General features: G+C 44.8%; 9 protein-coding genes across 9 annotated transcripts; 2 read left to right on the top strand and 7 right to left on the bottom strand.

Moving 5' to 3' along the window:
• Positions 1-46: 46 nt before the first annotated feature.
• Positions 47-1869, bottom strand: TOT_030000617 (dihydrolipoyl dehydrogenase; the record flags this gene model as incomplete). Its single annotated transcript, XM_009693361.1, has 5 exons — positions 47-711; positions 777-894; positions 975-1415; positions 1454-1628; positions 1805-1869. The coding sequence occupies 5 exons, from the start codon at positions 1867-1869 to the stop codon at positions 47-49; spliced, it is 1464 nt and encodes a 487-aa protein (XP_009691656.1).
• Positions 1870-2044: 175 nt separating this feature from the next.
• TOT_030000616 (50S ribosomal protein L27) lies at positions 2045-2833 on the top strand (the record flags this gene model as incomplete). Its single annotated transcript, XM_009693360.1, has 3 exons — positions 2045-2157; positions 2294-2448; positions 2646-2833. The coding sequence occupies 3 exons, from the start codon at positions 2045-2047 to the stop codon at positions 2831-2833; spliced, it is 456 nt and encodes a 151-aa protein (XP_009691655.1).
• Positions 2834-2922: 89 nt separating this feature from the next.
• Positions 2923-5493, bottom strand: TOT_030000615 (succinate dehydrogenase subunit; the record flags this gene model as incomplete). The annotated part of the gene is given in 5 exon segments (XM_009693359.1): positions 2923-3035; positions 3181-4629; positions 4640-4999; positions 5099-5272; positions 5430-5493. The coding sequence occupies 5 exon segments, from the start codon at positions 5491-5493 to the stop codon at positions 2923-2925; spliced, it is 2160 nt and encodes a 719-aa protein (XP_009691654.1).
• Positions 5494-5834: 341 nt separating this feature from the next.
• Positions 5835-7574, top strand: TOT_030000614 (RNA 3'-terminal phosphate cyclase; the record flags this gene model as incomplete). The annotated part of the gene is made up of 4 exons (XM_009693358.1): positions 5835-5963; positions 6150-6823; positions 7031-7041; positions 7129-7574. 4 exons carry the CDS (start codon positions 5835-5837, stop codon positions 7572-7574), a joined length of 1260 nt encoding a protein of 419 aa, XP_009691653.1.
• Positions 7575-7743: 169 nt separating this feature from the next.
• On the bottom strand, positions 7744-9484 carry TOT_030000613 (seryl-tRNA synthetase; the record flags this gene model as incomplete). The annotated part of the gene is made up of 3 exons (XM_009693357.1): positions 7744-8447; positions 8497-8844; positions 8932-9484. 3 exons carry the CDS (start codon positions 9482-9484, stop codon positions 7744-7746), a joined length of 1605 nt encoding a protein of 534 aa, XP_009691652.1.
• Positions 9485-9825: 341 nt separating this feature from the next.
• On the bottom strand, positions 9826-12057 carry TOT_030000612 (uncharacterized protein; the record flags this gene model as incomplete). Its single annotated transcript, XM_009693356.1, has 10 exons — positions 9826-9964; positions 10054-10121; positions 10172-10330; positions 10533-10613; positions 10728-10788; positions 10846-10979; positions 11047-11429; positions 11593-11653; positions 11738-11875; positions 11959-12057. The coding sequence occupies 10 exons, from the start codon at positions 12055-12057 to the stop codon at positions 9826-9828; spliced, it is 1323 nt and encodes a 440-aa protein (XP_009691651.1).
• Positions 12058-12378: 321 nt separating this feature from the next.
• Positions 12379-13218, bottom strand: TOT_030000611 (conserved hypothetical protein; the record flags this gene model as incomplete). Its single annotated transcript, XM_009693355.1, has 2 exons — positions 12379-12474; positions 12553-13218. 2 exons carry the CDS (start codon positions 13216-13218, stop codon positions 12379-12381), a joined length of 762 nt encoding a protein of 253 aa, XP_009691650.1.
• Positions 13219-13782: 564 nt separating this feature from the next.
• On the bottom strand, positions 13783-17580 carry TOT_030000610 (uncharacterized protein; the record flags this gene model as incomplete). The annotated part of the gene is made up of 3 exons (XM_009693354.1): positions 13783-15998; positions 17077-17078; positions 17255-17580. The coding sequence occupies 3 exons, from the start codon at positions 17578-17580 to the stop codon at positions 13783-13785; spliced, it is 2544 nt and encodes an 847-aa protein (XP_009691649.1).
• Positions 17581-18691: 1111 nt separating this feature from the next.
• Positions 18692-22170, bottom strand: TOT_030000609 (uncharacterized protein; the record flags this gene model as incomplete). The annotated part of the gene is made up of 6 exons (XM_009693353.1): positions 18692-18818; positions 18985-19298; positions 19330-19833; positions 19981-20443; positions 20612-21818; positions 21975-22170. 6 exons carry the CDS (start codon positions 22168-22170, stop codon positions 18692-18694), a joined length of 2811 nt encoding a protein of 936 aa, XP_009691648.1.
• Between the last annotated feature and the right edge of the window lie 851 nt (positions 22171-23021).

The following is a 23021-nucleotide window of genomic DNA, read 5'->3' as shown; positions in this document are numbered from 1 at the left end:
CCAGTACCATGCACACTAGCTATTTACGCAAATAAATATGTAAACGTTAAAAGTGTAAGGGCTTGAAGTGGATTCCCAGAGCACTCTCCTTCACGGCCTCCGACAGCGACGGGTGCGCAAAACACACCCTCGCCACGTCCTCGGACGTTGCCCCGTACTTTATCGCCAGAGCCAGCTGGTGAACCATCTCTGACGCGTGAGGCCCTACCAGCCACGCTCCCAGCAGCCTGTTGGCCTCGTCAGCCAGCAACTTCACGAACCCGTCAGTCTCGCCGTATATTTTCGCTCTGCTGTTCGCCGCGAACGGGAAGAGGCTCTTTTTGTACGGCATCTTGTTGCTCGTCAGGTACTGCTCAGTCACTCCCAGCCCTGATATCTCGGGGTCCGTGTATATCACTGAGGGTATGAGGTCGTGGTCTGCGTCGACCAGGTCCTTTTGCAGAATGTCGCCCAGCGCCACTAAACCGTCCTCCTCCGCCTTGTGTGCCAGCATTGGACCGTAGGTTACATCTCCGATTGCGTACACGTTTTCTGCCACGCTCTTCGGGTCGTCCTTGTTCCTAAGCACTCGCATACTTCCGTCGGTTGGCACCTTTCCTCTGTCCAGTGCTACTCCCAGCTTATCCAGCCCGAGCCCTTCCGTGTAAGCTCTCCTTCCCATGGCCACCAACACTTTGTCCCCGACGAAGGTTTTATCCTCCCCTCCCACCTCTGCACAATTGCGTTATAACTAGGCACAACGTTTAACAACGGTTAACTCATTAACTGGTTCTTACTTGCGTTGAGTAGCACTGTGTTGTTTGACACCTTTGCGTTCAGCACTTGGGCGTTGGTGTGTATGACCACGCCCTGCTTCTCCAGCACCTTCTTTATTGTATTCGAAACATCCACATCCTAATAAACATGACAAACCGTCTAACAACCACTACTTCGATAGTAGCTAGTCATCCCCTATCTATTTACATTAATCTTACCATTATTGAGCAGACCACCGGGTTGAACTCAAAAATCTCCACGCTCGAGCCCAACCTACTCCAGACTGAGGCCAACTCAAGGCCAATTGCTCCTGCTCCTATCACCAGCAGCTTCTTTGGCACCTGCGAGAGACAGAGTGCCTCCGTCGATGAAATAACGAACTTTCCATCCACCTTCAGGGACTCGTGTGGGAACGGCGTCACTTCCGAGCCCGTCGCTATCACCAGGTTCTTGCCTGTCAACACCTGTTGACCCACTTCCACATGGTTTCCGCCCTTAAACTTTCCCGTTCCATTGAAAAAATCCACTTTGTTCTTCTTGAACAGTCCGAATATTCCCGTATTCAGCGACTTAATCACATTCTCCTTCTCCGCCATCATTTTTGACACGTCAACTTGCAGTCCGGAGGTCGTTACTCCATTGACTCCATGTTTTAGTTTCTACGATATGATTGTTCCACGTATTCACGGTTACATACCTCAAAAAGGTGCGACGTGTTCAGCAGGGACTTGGACGGAATACAGCCGCAATTCAGGCACGTTCCTCCCAGGGTGGTTCTCTTCTCAACCACTGCCACCTTGAGGTTATGTTGAGCCGCTTTGATGGCCATTGTGTATCCTCCCGGCCCTCCGCCGAGCACGACCAGGTCATAGCTGAATTTCCATTAAATTTGTATATTATTGGCATCGTTATCTAGCATAATTAATATTCTAAATACTTATTATTAAATTAGTGCCATTTAGCAAATATTCATAGCAATAAACGCTATTTTAGCTATATCTATACTAAGATGTAGTGAATAACTGATATTTGTGGATGAATAACATACTTAGAACTGGTTGAAAAACACCTATAATTGTTATAAACAAATTTATTCAAGTTATTACGGAACATATTTTGTAAATTATTCTTGATTACTTTCAGGCACTACACAATATTTTATTCCGTTAATTCGTTCATTTTATTGTATTTTTGTTTATAAATTTTATTTTTCAATTTAATTAGCATTTATTATTAAATTTAAATACTATGGAACCACATTAATGTGTTCAAATTTTTTTAACCACCAATGCTATTTCACATTTTAGTAGTGGTTGGTATTTTAATGTTTGTCGGCGTGAACTCGTTTTTACTTAAGAATCATCTACACACTTCACCTTTAAGCTATTATAAGACTGATACGTGAGTTTAATTTTACTTTTTAGCTATTTATTTTATGGAATCCCAGCGTCTATTTTATCCTCCTGTTTATCACCTATACCTGCTCAACCAGATTAAATTATTTATAATTTAACACATATCATATTAAACTTTTCAGTACACTATTTGCACATAAAACTGGAACCAGCAACACCAAGAATAATCGTGACAGCAGACCCAAGTATCTGGGCCTCAAGAGGTCCCATAACATGTTTGTGTATACCGGCAATATTATCGCAAGACAGCGTGGAGCCCATTTCAAGCCAGGGAAAGGTTGTTCACCACATACAACTAGTTATTAGTGTTTGCATTTTACTTACTCACTATCGGTACTCACACAGTGTTATTTTGACTTGCAGTACAGTATTCCATATAATCAGTACCGCATTTTAATGTAAACACATATTAAACAGTTCTTAACACACCTTCCACCATAAATAATGCCATTAAACTAATAATTACACACATAGGCGCTGCCATGGGCCGCGACTTTACCATTTACGCTAAACGGTGTGGTCGTTTACAGGTAGTCAAGAGGCGAATCAGCGTCTTAGACCTGGCCTCTGAACAGCGTTATTTGAAGGACTCTGCTAAAAATTTTGAGTCTCCTACCATAACAATGTTTTCAAGACTGTGGACGAAAAAGCCTCTAAAGTGATTCCACTTCTTGACATACACCTAATATCTACGACTATTTATTACAGGTGCACATCAACCTCTGCTATTTGTACATTTATTGTCACTATATTAGTATGTTCTTTCGAATGGCGGTATCGTCTTCATGTCACTGCCGAGCGTCTCGTCAATTACGTTGCGGTATCCCACGACGACGTCGTAGCCTCCGTGTGTTCCATCATATCCTAAAGCGTTGTCAACACTATTGTTGGTACGATTACTGCTGTTAAAATGCAATAACTGGCATTGCTAGTAGCCACCAGCCAAAACTGGCGCCAAAGCAACCAACTACTCTAACTGTTCATTCTAGGCTATCTACCCCTATGTTACCAAAGCCTTGCGTATGGTTCTTACTTCTGCTCGCGTTGTTGAGGTACGTCAATGAGTGCCTCCTCCAAGTCTCGTCGTCCCTCTTCGGGCAGTCCTCCCGCGAATGCGCGCCCCTTGACTCCCTCCTAGCCTCCGCGGCCGTCACCGTCTGCAGACTGAGCTGCAGCAGGTTTTCCAGCTCCAGCGCCTCGTAGAGGTCCGTGTTGAAGGCCTTGCTCCCGTCGCTGATCCTCACGTACTGGAACTGGTTCGCGAGCTCCCTCAGCTTGTTCTTGCCCTCGAGCAGCGACTTCCCGTCTCTGAAGACGCTCACGTACTTCTGCATGCTCTTCTGCATCTCCAGCCTCAGCTCGCTCACTTTCATGCTCGTGGCGCTACTGCCACTCGTTGAGTTCCCCGACAGCAGCGTCGCCATCTTGTCCACTGCCCTGTCCACGGCCTCCTTGTAGAGACTTGAGTCCGGCAAGTTACTTGCGTTGCTCGCGTCGCTTTTTATCTGTTCGTTTATTGTCGTTCCTGACATTTTGCCGAAGACGATGATGTCCAGGAGCGAGTTTGCTCCCAGTCTGTTCGCTCCGTGCACGCTGGCGCACGCGCTTTCGCCTGCGCTGTACAGTCCGTAGACCACGTGGTCCACTAGCTCACTGCTCGTGGGCCCTGTGCTTGCTCTGGGGGTCGTAAAGTAACCTCCGTTTCCCAGACTTACTGCACTAACACTGGATCCACTGGGTCCACTGGCTCCCACTGACCCACTGGTTGCACTCGTTGGCTCACTGGTCTTTGTTCTCGACCCCTTGCCACTCTTTGCTGGCTTTGCTCCCTGTGGACTCACTGCTGCCTGTACACTCGTCAGCACCTGCGTCTTATAGTTCGTCGGTATTCCTCCCATGTTGTAGTGCACTGTTGGCAAGACTGGGATGTACTCCTTCCTCGCGTCCACTCCTGCGAATATTTTACTCGTTTCCGTTATTCCTGGCAGCTTCTCTCTGAAGACGTCCTCGCTCAGGTGCGTCAGGTCCAGGTAGAGGTGGTCCTTGTCTGGCCCGCATCCTCGCCCTTCGTTGATCTCCACTGTCATTGACCTGCTCACCACGTCTCTGGACGCCAGGTCCTTCGCCACAGGGGCGTATCTCGCCATGAACGCTTCTCCTTCGCAGTTGCGCAGTATTCCTCCCTCTCCTCTGCACCCCTCCGTTATCAGGCACCCTGCTGGGTATATTCCCGTTGGGTGGAACTGCACGAACTCCATGTCTTGCTGCGGCAGTCCCAGTCTACTCACTGCTGCGTTTCCGTCTCCCGTGCACATGTGTGCCGACGTGCAGCTGAAGTAGCATCTTCCGAAGCCTCCCGTGGCGATGACCACGTGGTTCGCTCTGAACACGTGCAGCTCCATGTTACTCATTCTTGCGAAGATCCCTCCAATTATTCCTGCATCGTTCTTAACGGTGACTCAACTTACGATTTTCGTGCGGGTGTTTTATCAGGTCCACCAGGAAGTACTCTATGAAGAACGAACAGTTGTACTTTAAACACGTCGAATACATTGTATGCAGCAGCGAGTGTCCTGTTCTGTCTGCCACTGCTGCGCATCTGTACGCCTGGCCTCCCTTTCCGAAATTCAAGCTCTGTCCTCCGAACGCTCTCTGGTAGATCTTCCCCTCTTCGTTTCTCGAGAAGGGCACTCCGAAGTTTTCCAACTCAATCACTGCACTCGGCGCGCTCTTGCACATGTGGTATATGCTATCCTGGTCTCCCAGCCAGTCCGAGCCCTTGACTGTGTCGTAAAAATGCCACCTCCAGTCGTCCTCGCCCATGTTGCCTACACCGGTGTTTGCATATTTCAAGGCGCCAGTATCACGCAACAACTACACACACGCAATATTTACGTTCTATCATCTCTACCTTTTTTAATACTCACCTAGTGCTGCGTTGATACCTCCCTGTGCAGCGACTGTATGTGATCTCGTTGGGAACAATTTCGAGATACAGGCCGTTTTATGCCCTAGAATCGATAGTTCCAGGGCCGATCTCAAGCCCGCTCCCCCGGCTCCAATCACAATTGCGTCGTAATCATGAGTTACGACTTTGAATCCTGTGTTAATCACATTAGGTCGGTCCTGGTAATTAGACTACTAACCCCTCAAAATGGGATTTTTAGTTTGCAATCAACATTATAATTATTTCGTTCTTTAACTTTATAAATAGTAAGGGATTTTAAAGCCTATTCTTAGAAATTAAATACGACATACCTGATCTGGTTGCTGTTGAGAAGTGTCTAGGATTACATTTAAAAATATTTTTAAATCTAAACATTTGAAGAGAACCTTATAAATTAGTTACACATAAACATGAAAGTCCTATTAATTCCGTATTACCTCCTCTTACAAGTTAAATACACCACACCATATAATGAAACAGTATTCTTTACACCTGTACCATATTATATCAATATTTTATACTTATTTTTCATTCAACAAACAATTGATTGGTTATTTATCAATTGTGTAAGTTTATCTTGAACTTCTTTGGACATATGGTCATTATCTAATGTTACTTTCAATTTACTATTCCTTGTATCATATTCACACAATTAGCTCCTGTAAAATATTTTTAATTTTAAAATAAATGAGTGTAATTTACACTGCAATTTTAAAATGACAGAACACGAACTTATCGAGGATTCCGATGAGGAATCTCATGATTCTGAGGATATTTCGAGGGATTACCTTAGGATATCACTAGTACTCTCATTCTTAACTCAGAAGGAACTTTCGATCAACTTGGTAAGTTTAAATGAGTGTATATGAGTTTATTTCCTAGATGAATTTTAATTTATGTGAAGATTCCACAACAACTAGCCCTAATTATTAGACTTATTTACACACAAAGTTGTGCAAGTAGCACTTAAATTACAGTGAATAAATATTTGGACATACACACTTGGAATATTGAATATATTCAACTTTCAGGTGGATCCCATTTTACCCTTTGAAGTGTCGCTTTTGAAGCTCATCACCAGGGTTAGCGAGGGAACGAGGACTGAAATAGATTTAAATTCAATCAAGGTCACCCCTGGGAGGATAGTCGGGGGAGAATTCAGCTTCGAGTGCGACAAGTCGATGCCCCTCACCTACTACCTGGAGCCGCTGGTGTTGCTCCTGCCGTTTGCCTCGAAACCGACGACCGTCACGCTAAAGTTCCCGAGTTACGGGGACAGGGGCACGAGTAAAACTGGTTCCCTGGACGACGAGTTCTTAAACACCGAGTATTACAGCAGTCTCGAGTGCTTCTCCTCAGTCTCGACAATTCTGTTGCAGCTCGTTGGCTGTACCTGCAACTTCAAGTACAAGGAGCCGTTCGAAGTAGTGTTCAGCTGCAGCCCCGTGAAGAAGGTGGCGCCCATCAACTTGACGAAGTCGCCAAAGGTAAAGAGGGTGAGGGGATCGGTGACCGTGAGGAACATTCAGCCGAACCTGGGGAAGAGGGCCATTATTGGCGCCAAGAAGGTTCTGGACATCGTGTGCGACAACTCCTTTATATACCTCTCGTCGCCGCCCGGCAAGTTTAAGCCGTACTTGACCATGTCCCTTGTCGCAGAGGGCACCAACAGCTGCATATTCACGTCCAACCTAACTGTGTCCCTGTTTTCAGACTCAACTAAAAGTCTCGATTCTGATGCCAGCAACCATTTTGATGTTTCTTCTGATGTAACTTCCTACCACACTGAGGGCGCCGATTCCACCGCCACCAGTACTGGCCCTGGTGGTCCCACCAAGAGTGGCACGAGTAGCCTAAAGAAGATATTGAGCCTGATTGAAAAGGCAGCTTCATCTTCAACTCACGACGGCAGCAACGCCACCAGTAAGGGGAACTCAGGCGCTAATACAGGCGATACTGGTGGTAATCGCAGTACAGCTAACACAAATACTGGTACTAATACGAATACAGCCAGTCCTAACACAAATACTGGTACTAATACCAATACCAGTACCTATACCAGTACTAATACCAATAATAAGGCCACCAATCGCAACACTGCTACCAGCTCATCTGGCAGTAAACCCCGCAGTAACGCTTCCGACGAGGGCCTGATGGAAAAGTGTGAACGGATGGGAGAGCAGTGCGCACGTCGCCTCTGCTCCGAGATCAGCCTCGACTCAGTCGTCGACACCTGCCACGAGCACCTGTTTCTCCTCTTCATGGCCCTGGCCGAGGACCACAGGGTCAGCCAGATCCGACTCTCCAAACTCACGAGGTACGCAGTGCACTGCCTGCGCTTCGTCAGGACGTACCTGGGCGTCGTCTTCAAGTTCGAGGAGCTCGAGGACGAGCATGTGCTCATCGCCAAGTGCATAGGCTCCAACTACCAGAACATCAACGTCGAGTCCTTCTAATCTGCTGCCTCCCACCCATGCATAATAGCTACCATAAAGCTACTAGTGCAGGTATTATCAATGCTGCATTAGCCATAATACAAATGCTACTAGTACACCTACCATAAATCTACTGTACACGTAAATGTCTGCCTTAACTACGTATATTCAGCTAGTGTGATTACGTCGGTTACTGTTCGTAGGGTATGAACTCCTGGCCGTCCATGTAAGGTACCAGCGGCTCGGGGACGATCACTCCGTCGGGCGTCTGGTAGTTCTCCAGGACGCAGCAGAGGCACCGCTGGCTCGCGACCAGGGTCCCGTTGAGCATGTGCAGGTACGTCTTGTCCTGGTTGTTCCTGTCGTAGTATCTGCTGTTCAGGTTCCTGGCCTGGTAGTCGGTGCAGTTGCTGCAGGAGACGAGCTCCCTGTAGTCGTTGTAGCCTGGGAACCAGGCCTCGAGGTCGTACTTCTTCGAGGCCGCCTTGTTCAGCGCCCCCGCGACTATCGAGACCACTCTGAAGGGCAGCTTCAGCGACCTGTAGAACTCCTCGGAGAGTGCGAGCATGTGCTCGTGCATCTCCTTGCTCGACTCTGGCGAGCACACCACGAACTGCTCCACCTTCTGGAACTGGTGCACTCTGAATATTCCCTTGAGGTCGCGCCCGTGCGCCCCGGCCTCTCTTCTGAAACACGTCGACAGTCCTGCGTACTTTATCGGCAGCTGCCGCCGCTGGTACGTCTCGTTCCTGTGCAGTGCTGCCAACGGCTGCTCCGAGGTCGCAATTAGGAACAACTTGTTTTTGTCGAAGTCCTTGTCCTTGCCTACAGTAGAATTACTGTCATTGTTACCACTACTATTACTGCTAATAATGTTAGTGTTACTACTAGTCCCTGTATTACCAGTAACCATCTAGTTATATCTAATAAAATGCTACTATACCTCCGTTCTCTCCCTCAGAAGGGCCGTTGAGCGGCGGGATGCAGTAGAGCGTCTCTTCGAAGTCGTCAAGCTCCGCGCACTCGGACATGATCTCCTTCCTCATCAGGTACGGAGTGTGCACCGGGAGGAACCCCCTCCGCACGAGGAAGTTGAACCCGTACTGAATCAGCGCCAGGTTCAACAGACACCCCGCCCCCTTCAGAAAGAAGCCTCGGTGTCCGGCTATTTCCACCCCCTTGGTCACCTCGAGGCCGTTCAAACGCGTCAGTATCTCGTGATGCTGCAGTATCTTCCACGGAGGCCGCTTGATCCCGACCGTGTGGCTCCTTTCGTGGTATACCCCCTTGTCTACGCCGCCACCCTTGGGAGTGGCGCCCTCTGCGCTGTTGTTGGTCGCCGCGGAACCAGTGTTGACTGTCGAGTTGGCCGTGGTACCAGCGGTGGCACTGCTGGCTGTGGATATGTTTAGGCCACTCAGATCCGCCGCTGTGTTTTTTAAATCGGCGTTGGCTGTGTTGTTGAGAGCGTTGCACGTGAATTTGCTCCCTTCCCAGGCGAAAAAGCTCGGCACCCAGGACCTGATCACGTCGTTCAGACTCTCGTCCTTGGACGCCACCAGATCCGTGGCCACTACGTTGCCAACCATTTTCAACAGGTTGTTTCTCTTGTTGTTGCATTCCTCTATGTTTTTTAGGCACTCTGCGATCCCTTCCTTTTTGATTTCGGCCTGGGTTTTCAGGTTCAGGAACTCCGTGTCGTTGTTCAGGTCTCCCTTTCCCCTATTCAGCTTCGCGTACTCCGATATCTTTTTGGACATTTCGTTCAGGTTCCTTTTCAGCTGTTCGTAGCTGTACATTGCCTTTTTCCAGTCGTTATCGGCCTCAATTACCTTGTCCACCACGCTGTTGGTTTCACAGCGCCGTGCTTCAGATTCTCTCAATTCTTTGAGCAGTTTTTCATCTCTGAAATAGTTAATATCTAACACCATTTTAATTTACAGTTTATACACGAAGTTTATATCATACTATCCTCCGTACGACCCAATGTGGCATCACTTACTTGTACCTTTAGTTTTTATTATAGTGTTTAAAATTGTTTTTTCTTTTAACTTTCCACCTTATTTTTTTTGCTATTACTCCTTTTTTATTATTTTACTTTTTTTTCTCTTATATTTGTTTACTTTCAATTATTTATCAATTCACCACATACAGTACTGCTACTACTACTCAAATCAAGTACACCTACCCCAATTACTACTTCTTTAGTACTTATAAACTATTAAACCACTTGCAACCACTTTATGCATACACACATACACGTTTTTTATTACTATTTACATGACAAATTATAGTAGTCGTCCTGTTCTGCTCTTATGTACTCGTCCTTTACTAGTTCTACTACATCTCTCGAGTTTTCCATTTCCTCGAAGTTGCCCTTTCCATCGGCACTTGAGAACACATCGACCTTCCTGTACAGTGCTTGTAGGTTTCGTTACTTGTGACACACATCTGATGTGTTTGACTGTTTACACACACATGTCTATGGGCTTTTACCAACCTGTAATTATCCAGAAAGGCCTTTCTATTGTACAACTTTAAATACTGCGCAATACATTCATCGAACAACTAAAACATCGTCAACACGTGCTCGTTAACGTACAAATCATCCCTCTTACCTGGTGTATTGATGTGTGATTTGTAAGCAACAGCCCTGTTAGCTTACTGTTTGTTGCGTATTTCGAGTGTTTCGTGATGTTTACTTGTACACTCGACGGGTTCCACTTAATGAAATTGACGAGGTTCCTTTCTCTGATCTTTTCCAAGCTCTTGTAAATCTACAAATCGTCAAAGCCAGCATTAGGATAACTCTTACACTGGGTGTCATAGCCGGCACCACTATGTAAACCAAATACCTTATTACCTACCTGGCTTACTTGCTAATTAACTACCATACACGCTAAATAATTACCATACACGCTAAATAATTACCATACACGCTAAATAACTAGTCGTATGTATTATTACGGTGGTCCTTACCTCGCTTGGGTTTGGTGCTGTGTGACTTCTTATTATATTCAGTGCCGATATATACTTGCCACTTTTAATATTTGTACACGCCTATAAGTCACATTCATTTAGTTAGTTGTCTTCTTAGACAGCTGTTACCACATGTACACCTCGCTGTGTTTACATATCTAACATTAACAGGTTGCATATGTACATATTTCTTACGAGCATGTTTTGCGGGTGATATAACTTCCGTATCACGTCCAGCATTGTAACACGATTCATACTTTCGTTTACTTTCCCTTTCATGTTTAGGTTATGGCTATTCATGAATGAGTTATACGAGTTCGAGTTCGACGATATTATGAAGTGACACCTCGGTATCAGGACTATTGATGAGATCATACTCAAGAGGTCATTGTTCAGTGGGCCTGGGAACCTCAGACAGCTCGTTGCGTTACACATAACGTCTGATATCTATTCATTCATTAATTTCCTCCACTCGGCTCATTCGCCTACTACCTAATCCTACCTAGTCACTTACTATTGCGTTCGATTGATTTATTAGTGTTTTATCGGCGACCAGCCTGTTAAGTGCCGTGTTATCTATTACGTTTACGCAGTCTGCGTTAAGCGCCAGTCTCTTCAGAGCCAGTATTGAGTTATATGGCTGCACTACAACGTCTGAGGAGGCTGTCAGCTGCGGAAACACTGAGAACGTCTTTATCACCTTCTTCGGGTACCTGTCGTTCAACAGCTCCAACAGGTAACTTCCCATCCCGCTTCCTGTTCCGCCACTTATTGAGTGTGTCATCATAAATGCTTGCAAGCTGTCCGATCCGTCCGCCTCCTTGTCAATCATATTCAATAGATCGTCCTGGGCTTGACTTGAAATTGAGTATCCAAGCCCCCAATTGTTTCCCGCACCTATCACAAATTAAAATTCCTAACTACTAGTTCCCATTTATTGGATACTGGTTCCTATTCATTAGCTACGGTATCTGTCTAGCATTGCATATACACTAATACTAAATCGATGGTATTTAGTGGTTCACAAGTATCCGTTTATTTATAATCTATCATTCATTACCACTTCCGTCTTTGGATAAAAACACATTTTCTGGGTTGAAGAGGTTCTTGTATTCTGAGCTCTAAAGCAAAATCAGTTTTTTGTATTAATTACTATGCTTTTACATCTAATTTCACTTTTATATCCGTTTGTACTATTTTCATACCATAATTCCATTGATTACTCTCGGTTCTAGGTCGAAAAGGAGCGCTCTCGGATAGTAGTGGCCGTCGTCAGATTCATAAAAAAACACCTCCTTTCTATCATCTAACTCATTTTTTTTGTCATCAAGCAGTGATCCATCCTGACAAATGATTAGTAAAAATTTATTTATTCTAATTTAGATGATAATTTACTGATTTTTTATTTCGACTGTGTGTAAATTACCTTGTTTATTCCGTGCTCCAAGCAGGCCTGTTTCCAAAATTCTGTCCCTATTTTATTTCCACATTGTCCAACTTGCAAAGATATTATCTCTTTAGTCATTTTAAAATTTATTTATATGATATTTTCTCGTGATGTGTGACTAAAGACGCTGTTTTATAGCGGCGTATATCTTCGACAATTATATAATAATTACACAAATTCATTATAAATGAATAAAATTAAATTAAAATATTAAATATATAAAATTATTCACTAAAAAACTTTTTTATTGGAATCGTGTGGGACATCCGACATCTATGTACTTAAGCAATTATTTATTTGTTTATGTTTTTTATTTTTATTTTACTACTATCATGCTGCTTTTATGTTTATTTTGATCATATATTTTACAATATTATTGGCATTGTTATGAAGTTAAAACTATTCCTCTTCTCCCTCGCCGGCCTCTTCTGATTCTCCCCTTTCTGTTTCCGTTTCCCCTTGCGACTTTTCTTCTGGGTTCTCTTCATCTGCCTCCTTATTTACCTCACTTATGGCTTCGATTATTGCCTTTGGTGCTTTCGTTTTTTCCTTAGTTTCTGGCATTTCTGTTACTTCTGGTTCTCCCTTTTTTGAGCACACCACTCTCACTCTCGTCGTTCCGCAATCGACCTTTATAGGTTTTTGGTTTCCGCCCATTGACATTATTTTGCTTCTAACCGCAGTGAATGCTTCTGCGAGTTGCTTTTCTGCTTCTTCTATGGATTCCAATATGGGATCTTTCTTCATTTTTTCCGTTTGAGATTTGTCTCCCTTAGAGTCATCTCCAGATTCCGATTCCGTTTCTGGTTTAATCTCAGTGTTTCCGCCTCTCAAGCTCTTTTCGTCTTGTTTCACCGCTTCCAGGATGTTTTGTGGAACTTCTACCAGATTTGAATCCGAGTTGCTGTCACCAGAACTCCCATTTCCCTTTTTATCCTTGCTCGCTTTACTTGGGATGTTACTTCCCTTTTTATTTGCTTTTTTTGCTTTAGTATTAGACTCATTTTTTAACGCACCTAGGGACTCAATAGAAAAGGGTTCTGGTGGCGATAACAGGTCAGAAAATGCCGCTTTCACTATTAAAGCAACTCCAAATATTAATATGGACTTCATTTTTAATATATAATAACTAAAAGTACACTCTAAATATTTATTAGATAAGATTCCACTGGATCTTTTTTTCTTCAATTTTTTTTTCATCTTAGAAGATTTATAACAAATTCCACTATATTTAAACATGTACACCTAATTTTACATATTTATCATCAATAAATGTTACACGTATGCTCATATATATATGTACTCATCTATGCTTGTGTGTATGTTGATCATGTACATATGCTCTAAAAATATCGGTTCTACAATATTTTCTTTTCACTTTTATTTTCCTTCTATCTTATTAAACCATATTTTCACGGGTTACAATAAGTTTTATCTGTAAGTAATTGGTATATTTTTCAACTGTTACCCTACACATGATTCCATCACCTACACTTTCGACTCCGTACCACACCTCTATCTACTGCTCTCCTTTTTATCACTGATCTATCTACCGCTAATTTTAGTTAATATATACTATGTAGTCAACACAGCCGTGTAATTAACGTGTATTACCTATTATAGCTGACGCGTACTTAAAATTTATGGACATTCATCATCCTTAATCCTTTAAAATGTACTAACAGCTCTCCATCCACCTTGCGTCACATTATAGTACAATTCTCGATTAAATCTGTTTTTAAGACGAGCACAGAAAACTTTGTTAAATCTGGTTGTGTGTTGTGAATGCGGTCGTTGCGCCGCCTATATGAGGTACTGCGACGAGCGGACGTAAATCGGGGGTACGTGCGTCTTGTCCGTGTACTCGAACCATACGTTGTTTTGGCCCTTCCTGAACCTCCTGTTCGCAGTGCAGAGCTGAATCGTCATTTCGAAGTCGCCCACCACTTCCACGCTGACCGCGAACTCGTTTCCTAAGGAGGACCACACCGCATACCCACTGTCCAACACCGCCGTGAACACGTAGCCGTAGCGCGCGACGAATGTCGAGACGTCGCCCATCCTCGTGTACTGGTAGTAGTGCGTGTCGTACTTGTTGCTGACGTCCAGTGCGACGCTCTGCGTTGTCGGGCTGAAGAGCGGCACTGCGCCCATGTTCATCCAGTTTCTGTAGTAGTTCACGCACCTCTCAGGCTTCGTGTACCTTCGCGCCGTTCCGTCAGGCAGGTTAATCATCACCTGCTCCGTCCTCATGTCGTGGTACTTGAGCACGGTCACCTGGTCTGATAGTTCGCTATCGTCGCCTGCTCTCCAAATCACGTGGTCCGACCTCCTCACAACATGAAACTTGCAACCTCCCTTCGTCGTGTACGTGTGCTTCGTCAGTCTCTGAGGCACCTGGTCAAAGAACGACTTGTATTCGTACTCGTTCGTCGAGAACTTGTAGTTGATGTCCAGATCCACTCTTCTGGGATGTGTTGCGCTACTCGTCGGCTTCATTCTCGGCAGGAAGACTCTGAGTAGCGGAATGTCGTTTTCTCGCTCCCTCATGATGATCCTCTTCGAGTACCTTCCGTCCTTCGACCTCCAGAGTACTCTTTCTCCCTTCTTAATGATCCCCACGAGGAATGGGTCCTTTGCTGTAAACGTCACTGTTTTATCTTCGTTCTCTTCGTAAAGCATCTTGTCCGTGGTGAATTTGTTTTCCACGTCCAAGACGATGTGTCTCGTGAAGTCGGGGGACTCTTGTTCCGACTCCTCGTCTAATTCTCTCTCCTCGACCTTGTACAGCTCCACTATTTCTACTAGCGGATCTGCTTCCGGTCCTTTTGGTGGATGATGCCTCTGGTCCGTCCAGCGGTCGGTCGGTGACTCAGAGGCTGATTGTGGGGATACTCTGTATCTCCTCTTTGGTTGCGATGTATATGTTTCATGTCTGTCATGAATCGTGAAGTATGGCTCCGGCACTACTCCTTGGTGTGGTGGGTAGGGCGTCATCTGTGGTGCGAATTGCGTAGGGTGTGGTAATCTGAAATACTGCTGCGGCGGAACGTGCGGTGGCGCCGGTGTTGCGTAGTATTGTGGGAATGGTGAGTGTGCTACTGGTGGCGCGTACATCTGTGCTGCTTGTGCCGCCTGCATTTTCGCCAAGTGGTTCGCTTCAAGTTGTGCCTGCTTGAAGTTTTCATCCACTTCTCTTCTTATTCTTTCGTCGTCGCTTCCCGAGTCGCTGCACTGCGCTGTGTGATACGGGAAGAATATTCTAAAGTTTCTCTTGTTTCCTGTTTTCTTCTGAATTACTCTCGACGCGTAGTTCATGTTCGTCGATTGCCAAATCAGCTGAGTTCTTTTCTGGACCTTGTCTATTAGATACGGCTCAACCGCTGTGAAAACGTCAAAGTCTCCCTGTCTTTCGTATGTGATCTTGTCTGAGCTCTGCTTATTCTTAATATCCAAAATCACTAGATGCACGAGACCTGTTCTAAATCTTCTCTTATGCCTCTTCGTTTCAATTACGGAGGCGTCCGAGTCGTAACCGCCGGGCCTCACCTCCGTCACCTTCATGTCGCCTTCTTTCAGTGCGTCCGACATCTTCTTATGTCGCACCGCAAACTTCGAGTAATCTGAGAAATCGGACATCTGCTCCTCCTGAACTGCAAATCCTGATTGGTCGAGAGCATCTGGTCCCAACCTTGGGAACAGGTCATCAGGCATGTACACGGTCACAAGTGGCGGCTTATTTTCGAGCGTTTCGATTTCCACCATTTTTGCATATGCTTCGTCTTTAGCCTGCCAAAGCGTGTCATCAAAATTCTTAACTTTATAAATCAAGTGTGGGTCTACCGCTGTGAACACGTCCATCCTGCGGGCATCATTTCTCTTGTACTCAAGTTCATCCGTGCTCCATTTTTTACTTACGTCTACAACCAACTTAAGCGACTCCACGTATCCTTTTCTTGGTGGCGCTCTCTGCTGAGCTGGTTTCGGTGACTCTTTAACTTCCGGTGCTCTGTCTTGTACTTTAACCTCGTACACGCTGCCTTCTCCTCCTGCCTTAGGTGGTCCTCTTGCTGCTGCTCCAAAGCCCGGCGCTCTGCGTGGACCTTTGGGCATTCCTTCAGTGTCTGTTTCAACCAGGATGTCTTCAAACTCTCCTGCGTCTGACAACAGGATGTCGTCTGCCTTAGCTCCAGGCATTGCCTTCATCTTCGGGGGCGCTCCTCTGCGCCCAGAATCCATATCCGAGAATCCATCAATTTGCAATTCCTCGTAATCAGCTGAACCTCCCGAAGATCCGGGTCTTGATGCGGGCATTCCCCCTGCTTTGGGCATCATCCTTGCACCTGGTGGCGGTCCAATTGGGTCAAAGCCCTCAGTGTCACTCAGAGCTATGTCTTCAAATGCTCCTGCTGCCTTCGCTTTAATTGGTGGGCGCCCTATCGGCGTTTTGGGCGCGGCACTGCGGAAATCGTCTTCTGCACCGCTGAGGGGTATGTCTTCAAACTTGGAAGACTTAGATGACAAATCTTCTACGTCTGACAATGGAATGTCCTCGAATTTTGAGCTTCTCGCAGACCCTGGAGCTTGGCCGGAGACCATTACTTTAGTGGGAGGAGCTGGTCCTGCAAATGGCGGACCACCTGGAAATCGAGGGGCCGGTCTTGCAGCCATAGGTGCTGCAACTGCGGCAGGTCTAGCTGCCACTGCTGGTGGAACTCCCTTTGGTCTTGGCGTTGCTGCTGGACCCTCGATGTCAGTGTCTGCCAAACTTATTCCCCTAGACCTCGCTGGCTGTGCTGATACCGCAACAGCGCGGGGCATTGCTTGACCTGCTGCAATAGGTGTTGCTGCCACAGGCGTTGCTGCCACTGGTACTGCGCGAGGCATTGCTGCCACTGCTGCAGGTACAGCTGCTCGCATTGGCTGACCTGCCACCGCTATTGGCGTTGCTCCCTTTGGTCTTGGCGTTGCTGCTGGACCCTCAATGTCGGTGTCTGCCAAACTTATTCCCCTTGATGCTTGAGCCGCGCCTCCTGCTGTAACTGGCATTCTGGGCTTTGCCGCAGCCACCACTTGTGGTGTGGCCGCAACTGGGACTGCTGTGCCAGTTCGCGGACCAGCAGATGCAGCTGCTACTGGTACTGCTCCTGCTGCAACAGCTACCGGTCTTGCTCCGGCAGCTACTGCTACGGGTGCTGCTCCCATAGGCCTTGGCATCGACGTCTTCCCTTCGAAATCTGTATCTGCTAAACTGATAGTTTTGGCTGCTGGTGACGTAGCCTTGACTATAGGCGTCGTGGCTACTGGTGTTCTACCTGGAATAGCTGTTGGTGTGGTCGCTACAGGTGTACCAGATATTGGTATAGATGAGTTGTTTACATTTACTTCCAAATCATCCTCATCTGAATCACTTACATGGAACGTATTTGGATCTTGAGCTCTTACACCAGCCAAGGGGGCTGGGTTATTGTTATTTATGTTATGTAGAGCTCTACTTTTGCGATCAATAATTTGTATTTGGTTTGCTTGGCAAGTGACTACGTCAATATGGCGTAGCACTGAAATTAATAATGTACAATATCGAAGTATATTTAAATTCATTTTATATTATAAATTACATGAGTTGGACAATAATGATACACGTACTATTAGCATCTAATGCTTTAATAGTAATGTTACTAGAACCAGATAATAGACAAGCTCCATTATTTCTGGATTCCACAATATTCTTATAATATACTACTATTAACTTTATAAACAATCATTTTTAGAGGGTATGTTTATCTACAAAGGCTTAAATCGCTGGTACTCTGACGGGTACTCACAAACATAACTAATAACTTCAACATTATATTTGGGGTACTAATATTGAGGTTAATGTCTGATGTAAAATTAGTTGATTGACACAAAGGTTTTTATTAACCTCAAATATCAGACTACTAAAGCTAATATTTGTTCAGGGTATAGACATCGGTCTAGGATTCCTTGTTAATGGGGGTAAGAATAATGATTTAAATTCGAATATATTGTGGCAATATTCGACCTTTGGCCCATATCTAAAATTACTGAACAAATTATATTTCCTTATCTAATTTTTTTCCATCACTAATTCTGGTATTTTATTGTTCTATCCCGCTTTCCAATAGCTGTGTGTATATTTTACTTAATATTATCATCATACCTCATTATATGCACATATATATATATATATCCTGCTTCATTTATTTATATAATGTAAATTATTCTCATTCTGAGCTTTTTCGACCCCTTAGGTTCAAGATATGGATTCCGTCGGTCGAACGCTGTAAACTGTGCACTATTGAACCATTAGACCTTTCATTTGCACTTTAATATCTATTCGAAGATTTATTATTACTGGTTTTTATGATTAAGGTTATACATGCTACATGCCACTGAACATAAAGGCGTGTGTTCGTGTGCCTTGGTGCCGTCCTTCTGCTTTGTCTATTCAACTCTCAATTCCGCTTGCGGTGTGTTGACGCCGCTTATGAAATTTAAAAATATTGGACTTCACACCTTTACACATAATTTTGATTACTGCCCTCTTAGCCCTTCCACTATGGTTACCCTAGCCCCTTGGTGTCTAGAACCTTCTGCCCCAACTACACATCCATCGGCCTCCATGGCCGATCTCAGCAATTTGCACCGGTAACACGTACATAAATTGGAGAGTTATATTATTACATTTACACTAAATGATGGTTTCAAACAATGTGTTTAGGTTCGATGGAGCTACTCTGTAGACCCATGTGTTACCCAGGCTTCTATCGAGCCTGCTGCTCCTATCCTGGGCTCTCTTTCTGTTTACGATCAGATCCCTAAATTTTAATTAGAATTACTCTCTCAACTACTAATTTCCACCTCCAGTTACCTAAGTGCCCTCCGACCAACTAACTACCCGCCAATAGCTACTTATCTATCTACCAGCCGTTAACAGCTATTTATACACTTTCATCCGCTTAAAACATTTGCATAACCGCATACCTTAAGTCCTCGATAACTTCTCTATTTAAAAACCAATATGAATGCCTCAGGGCATGTACGTTTGATCCTAGGCACGTCGTATCTATCACATCCACGTCCAGCCAGTGCTTCTTCTTCCTGTTTTCTATGATTTCCTTGATCTTCTTCTTGTTCTTCTTCAGGTTCCTGACCTCCTCGAGCGTGAACGGGAGCACGATGCTTCCCAGGGTGCACCTCTTGGCGGTTTCGTCCACCCGCTCCTCCATCGTGTAGAGCTCGTTCACGCACCTTCCGAGCCTCTTCTTCCCCGTGATCAGCTCCGCCACCTTCAGCGCCTAAACATTGTGATCTCACGCTACTACTCACCTTGTCGTTCACGTCCGAGTATATTGTGATGTGCGAGCAGTACTGCTTCAGCCTCGGGTAGTCGTTCTGCACGAAGTCGTAGACAGGGTAGAAGGGGTTCAGCAGCGTCACTGTCAGTATCTTCAGCTTCGGGTTGTTCGCGTCCCTGTCCTCGTTCAGCTTCAGAAACAGGTTGCTGTACTCCTTGCTGTTGAGGATCTGAGTGAAGGCGCCCAGGAACATCGTCGCCCCCATCGAGTGCGTCATGATGTGCACGTCCCTGATGTTGTTGACCAGCAGCGCCTGGAGCATCCTTATGAACGTGTCCACCGTCTTCGGGCACGTCGAGCTCACGATCGCCTCCTTGAACTGCGTTATTTTGTTTCCCGAGGGCCAGCTGAACACAAAGGGCTTTATGTACTGCGGGTAGTTCCCGAAGGATATGATTTGTGCGAAGATTCCCAGGCTGTCTATGCACTTGACGTTGAATCCGTGTATGTATATCCACGCCTCCAGCGCCTTCACCTCCTCCCTTCTCACCCAGTTTTCCACGCCGAGCACGTTGTATCTGTAGTTAACTCCCTTCGGTATCGGCAGGTTTTCTTCATCCTCGCCATCATTGTTCGCTGCCCCCATGTTGTGCTTCAGGTTCGCGTTAACGTAAATCTTAACCGATTTACAGTAGTCGCTTGAGAACTCCTGTATTCCATCCTCGTTTATCTTAGGCTTCTTGACGAACCCGTGTATGTTTATTCCCCTTTCATCGTCCACCGACAGCGACAGGTTACTCGAGTCCAGGGGCGTGAAATTTGGGGCGTGCAGCGTCAGTGCGCTAAGCAGACACTCCATGCAGTTCACGAAAGTCGTCAGTGGGATTCCCGTCTCCCTTATTCCGAACAGCTCGTTTATGTCCTGGAATATGTCTCTGATGTGCATCTTCTTCAGCACGTTGAAGTACGGGTTCTTCTTCCCGTTAATGTACGAGTCCACGTTGCCGTACCTGTAGCCGACGATGTCGTTGGACACTTCGTTCAGGCTCATGACTATGTGGTCGTCAGTGCAGTAGTATTTACTGTCCATTCTATCCATGGCGATACAGTTAAGTCTGTTCCTCCTAAACAACTTCTTCAGCAGCCTGCGTCTCTTCATCTGAACGTTGTGTTCGCAGCACTCGTTGCAATATTTGTTTTTCTCCTTTAACTTATTTTTCATGTTCGTCAACATCTCGCTGTCGTTTCTCATGAAGGATTCGTTGTTCAGGTGTATTTTATTATAGTTGAAAAAGGTGTTTGCTCCCAGGTACTTCAACACCCTTCCTCCGCGCTTACCGTCGGTCTCCGGGACCGTGTAGAAGCGCAATATTCTCGGGAATGTCCTGAAAAAGGGCCCCGAGACGCAGCACTCTGCTGCTGCCACGCCCAGACCCACTGCTGAGTCTCCTCCTTCGTACCTCACCCAGCCGATGATAACGTTCGAGAAGCCTGCGTTCGTACCCACCTCTCTGCTCTTGAACGGCGATAAAGGCAAGCCTGACTCCCAGAATCCCATCAACAGCTCCCCGTGGAAGTTCGGTGAATTCCAGAACCCAAACCCGTGAGGCCTGTACTCCGAGTTTAGTTGGCCCACGTACTGGAACGAGTCGTAGCTTCCCCTTTTTTTAAAGTGCAGGAAGTCGATAAGGTACTTGAATGAGTAGTACAACGAATTCGGCTTCCTAAACCTCGTTATCGTCACTCTGAAGGCTGGTATTTTTCCCAGTTCTTCGTCCTTGTTGTTTAACGACGAGCCTATGTTCGGCAGGTTCAACTTTATCTCCTCGAACTCAGTCACCTTGAACGTCCTCACGTCCTCGTTTATGATCGTCATCAGCAGCGTCGGGTAGAAGAAGCGATATATGAATGCTATAAGGTTGAAGAATATGATTAGGACTGTGTAAATGGTCAGGAAGAACGTGTCGTAGAAGAAGATGCCCAGGATGTTGTAGGCTCTTATGTTGAACACTGCTCTCAGGTTTTCCCCCCTTCCTGCTTCCTGCAGCGACACGTTCATCGAGTAGTTGTAGAACATCAGCACTGGGTACAGGATGAAGTAAATCCTCACCGTCATTTTGCTTATGCTCACGATTTTTACGAATGTGTTCGGGTGCACGCATATGTACAGGTTCACTATTGAGAACAGTGTTGTCAGAATCACCACTATGAGACCGAGGTTGTTTGCGTTGCTCAGGTACAGCGCCACCCAAGTCTTCGACGTGTTTCCGCGCACTGTTCCTGGATCCGTCGGATCAAAGTGCTGCGACACCAGCGACGTTGTCAGGATGACGCACAGCACCATCAGTATGTTAGCGATGCACACTCCGTACGGGCAGTTTTTGAACTCGCCCGTGTACCTCCTGATTGCCTCTCTGTATTTCATGTAGTGCAGCGTACACAGCATTCCGTGGTTCAATTGCTCCGGTATATCTGGCGATTCAAAGACCTCTATTCTTATCTCCTTGTTACTTTCTTCATCTAAATAACTATTAACACCATTAGGTACAAACTACTATGTAACTCCACTAACACCTGAAATTTTCCACAGCAATACATAGCTCATTAGTACAATATACACGTTAATCGACTACCTCTATCTATCTTATTTGTATTTATACTAACTACCGGACTCACCTTTGGCATTCTGCGTTTCCTCCGATTCTTCCGAACCTTTACTTTCTAAATTACCATTGTTTAAATCATCATCTAGTTTATTTTTCGCTTTAAAAAAATTAAAAAATTTTGGTGGAGTATTTGCCTTTTCTGGTTCTTGGTCTGTCACATTTTCCAAGAATTCAGACGGTTCCTCCACGGCTACATTTTCGACCATTTTTACCTATGCTACCTTTCAATTACTGGCTCTTATTAAAGAAAATACATATATTTACCCAAAAATCATAGAAAATTAAGAATGTGTAGGTGTTTGCGATCATTAATTTCGTAATTAGTTTATTGTACACATAACTCTATTTGAGACTTCATTTTTATTATTACAAAATATTGTACATTAAAATTAACGCTAACAATGTAGCTAGTACCTTTTTTTACTATCTACATCCAAACACATGTATATTATACAATAAGAATCAAATTGCACAAATTGGCCACCCGATATTAAGTTAGAGTTTTTGGGTTAAAAAACGGCTTTGCACATGATTATTTATTACAAATACACAAATTATAGTTTATTTTCTTAGTATAACACTGGCAAAAGACCTATCTAAATTAAAATTTAATGATGAAATAGAGTTTAAAATTTAAACAATTTAATTTAAATAGCAAAGAGCCAATCACATCCAAAATCTATTTGAATGTTTGGTTTATACCAATTTTATAAATAAAAATGTATAATTTAATTGTGATTGGACAGTTTCACATCAAATGTGTGATCCACCACTCATACCTAATTAAACAACTTAACTAGAGATGAAACAGCAAACCAAGTAAAGATTTATTGAACATTACTTATTTATAACTAATTTATCCATTGACAATCAAGATGAAAAATGTCTAAACTAAAAACCTGAAACAACAAATCAGGTTTTGTGAATTGGTGTGTATTTTTAATAAACCGGACAGAACCATCGTCTCCACATAAATAACCATCTTTTTCAATGGATAACAATTTTATAAACTATTTCTTATAAATATTATTAGTTCCCCATTGTTACGGTTGTTGTT

The sequence above is a fragment of the Theileria orientalis genome, chromosome 3, assembly GCF_000740895.1.
Source record: "Theileria orientalis strain Shintoku DNA, chromosome 3, complete genome".
NCBI lineage: Eukaryota > Apicomplexa > Aconoidasida > Piroplasmida > Theileriidae > Theileria > Theileria orientalis.
This window is presented reverse-complemented; position numbering and strand designations above follow the sequence as displayed.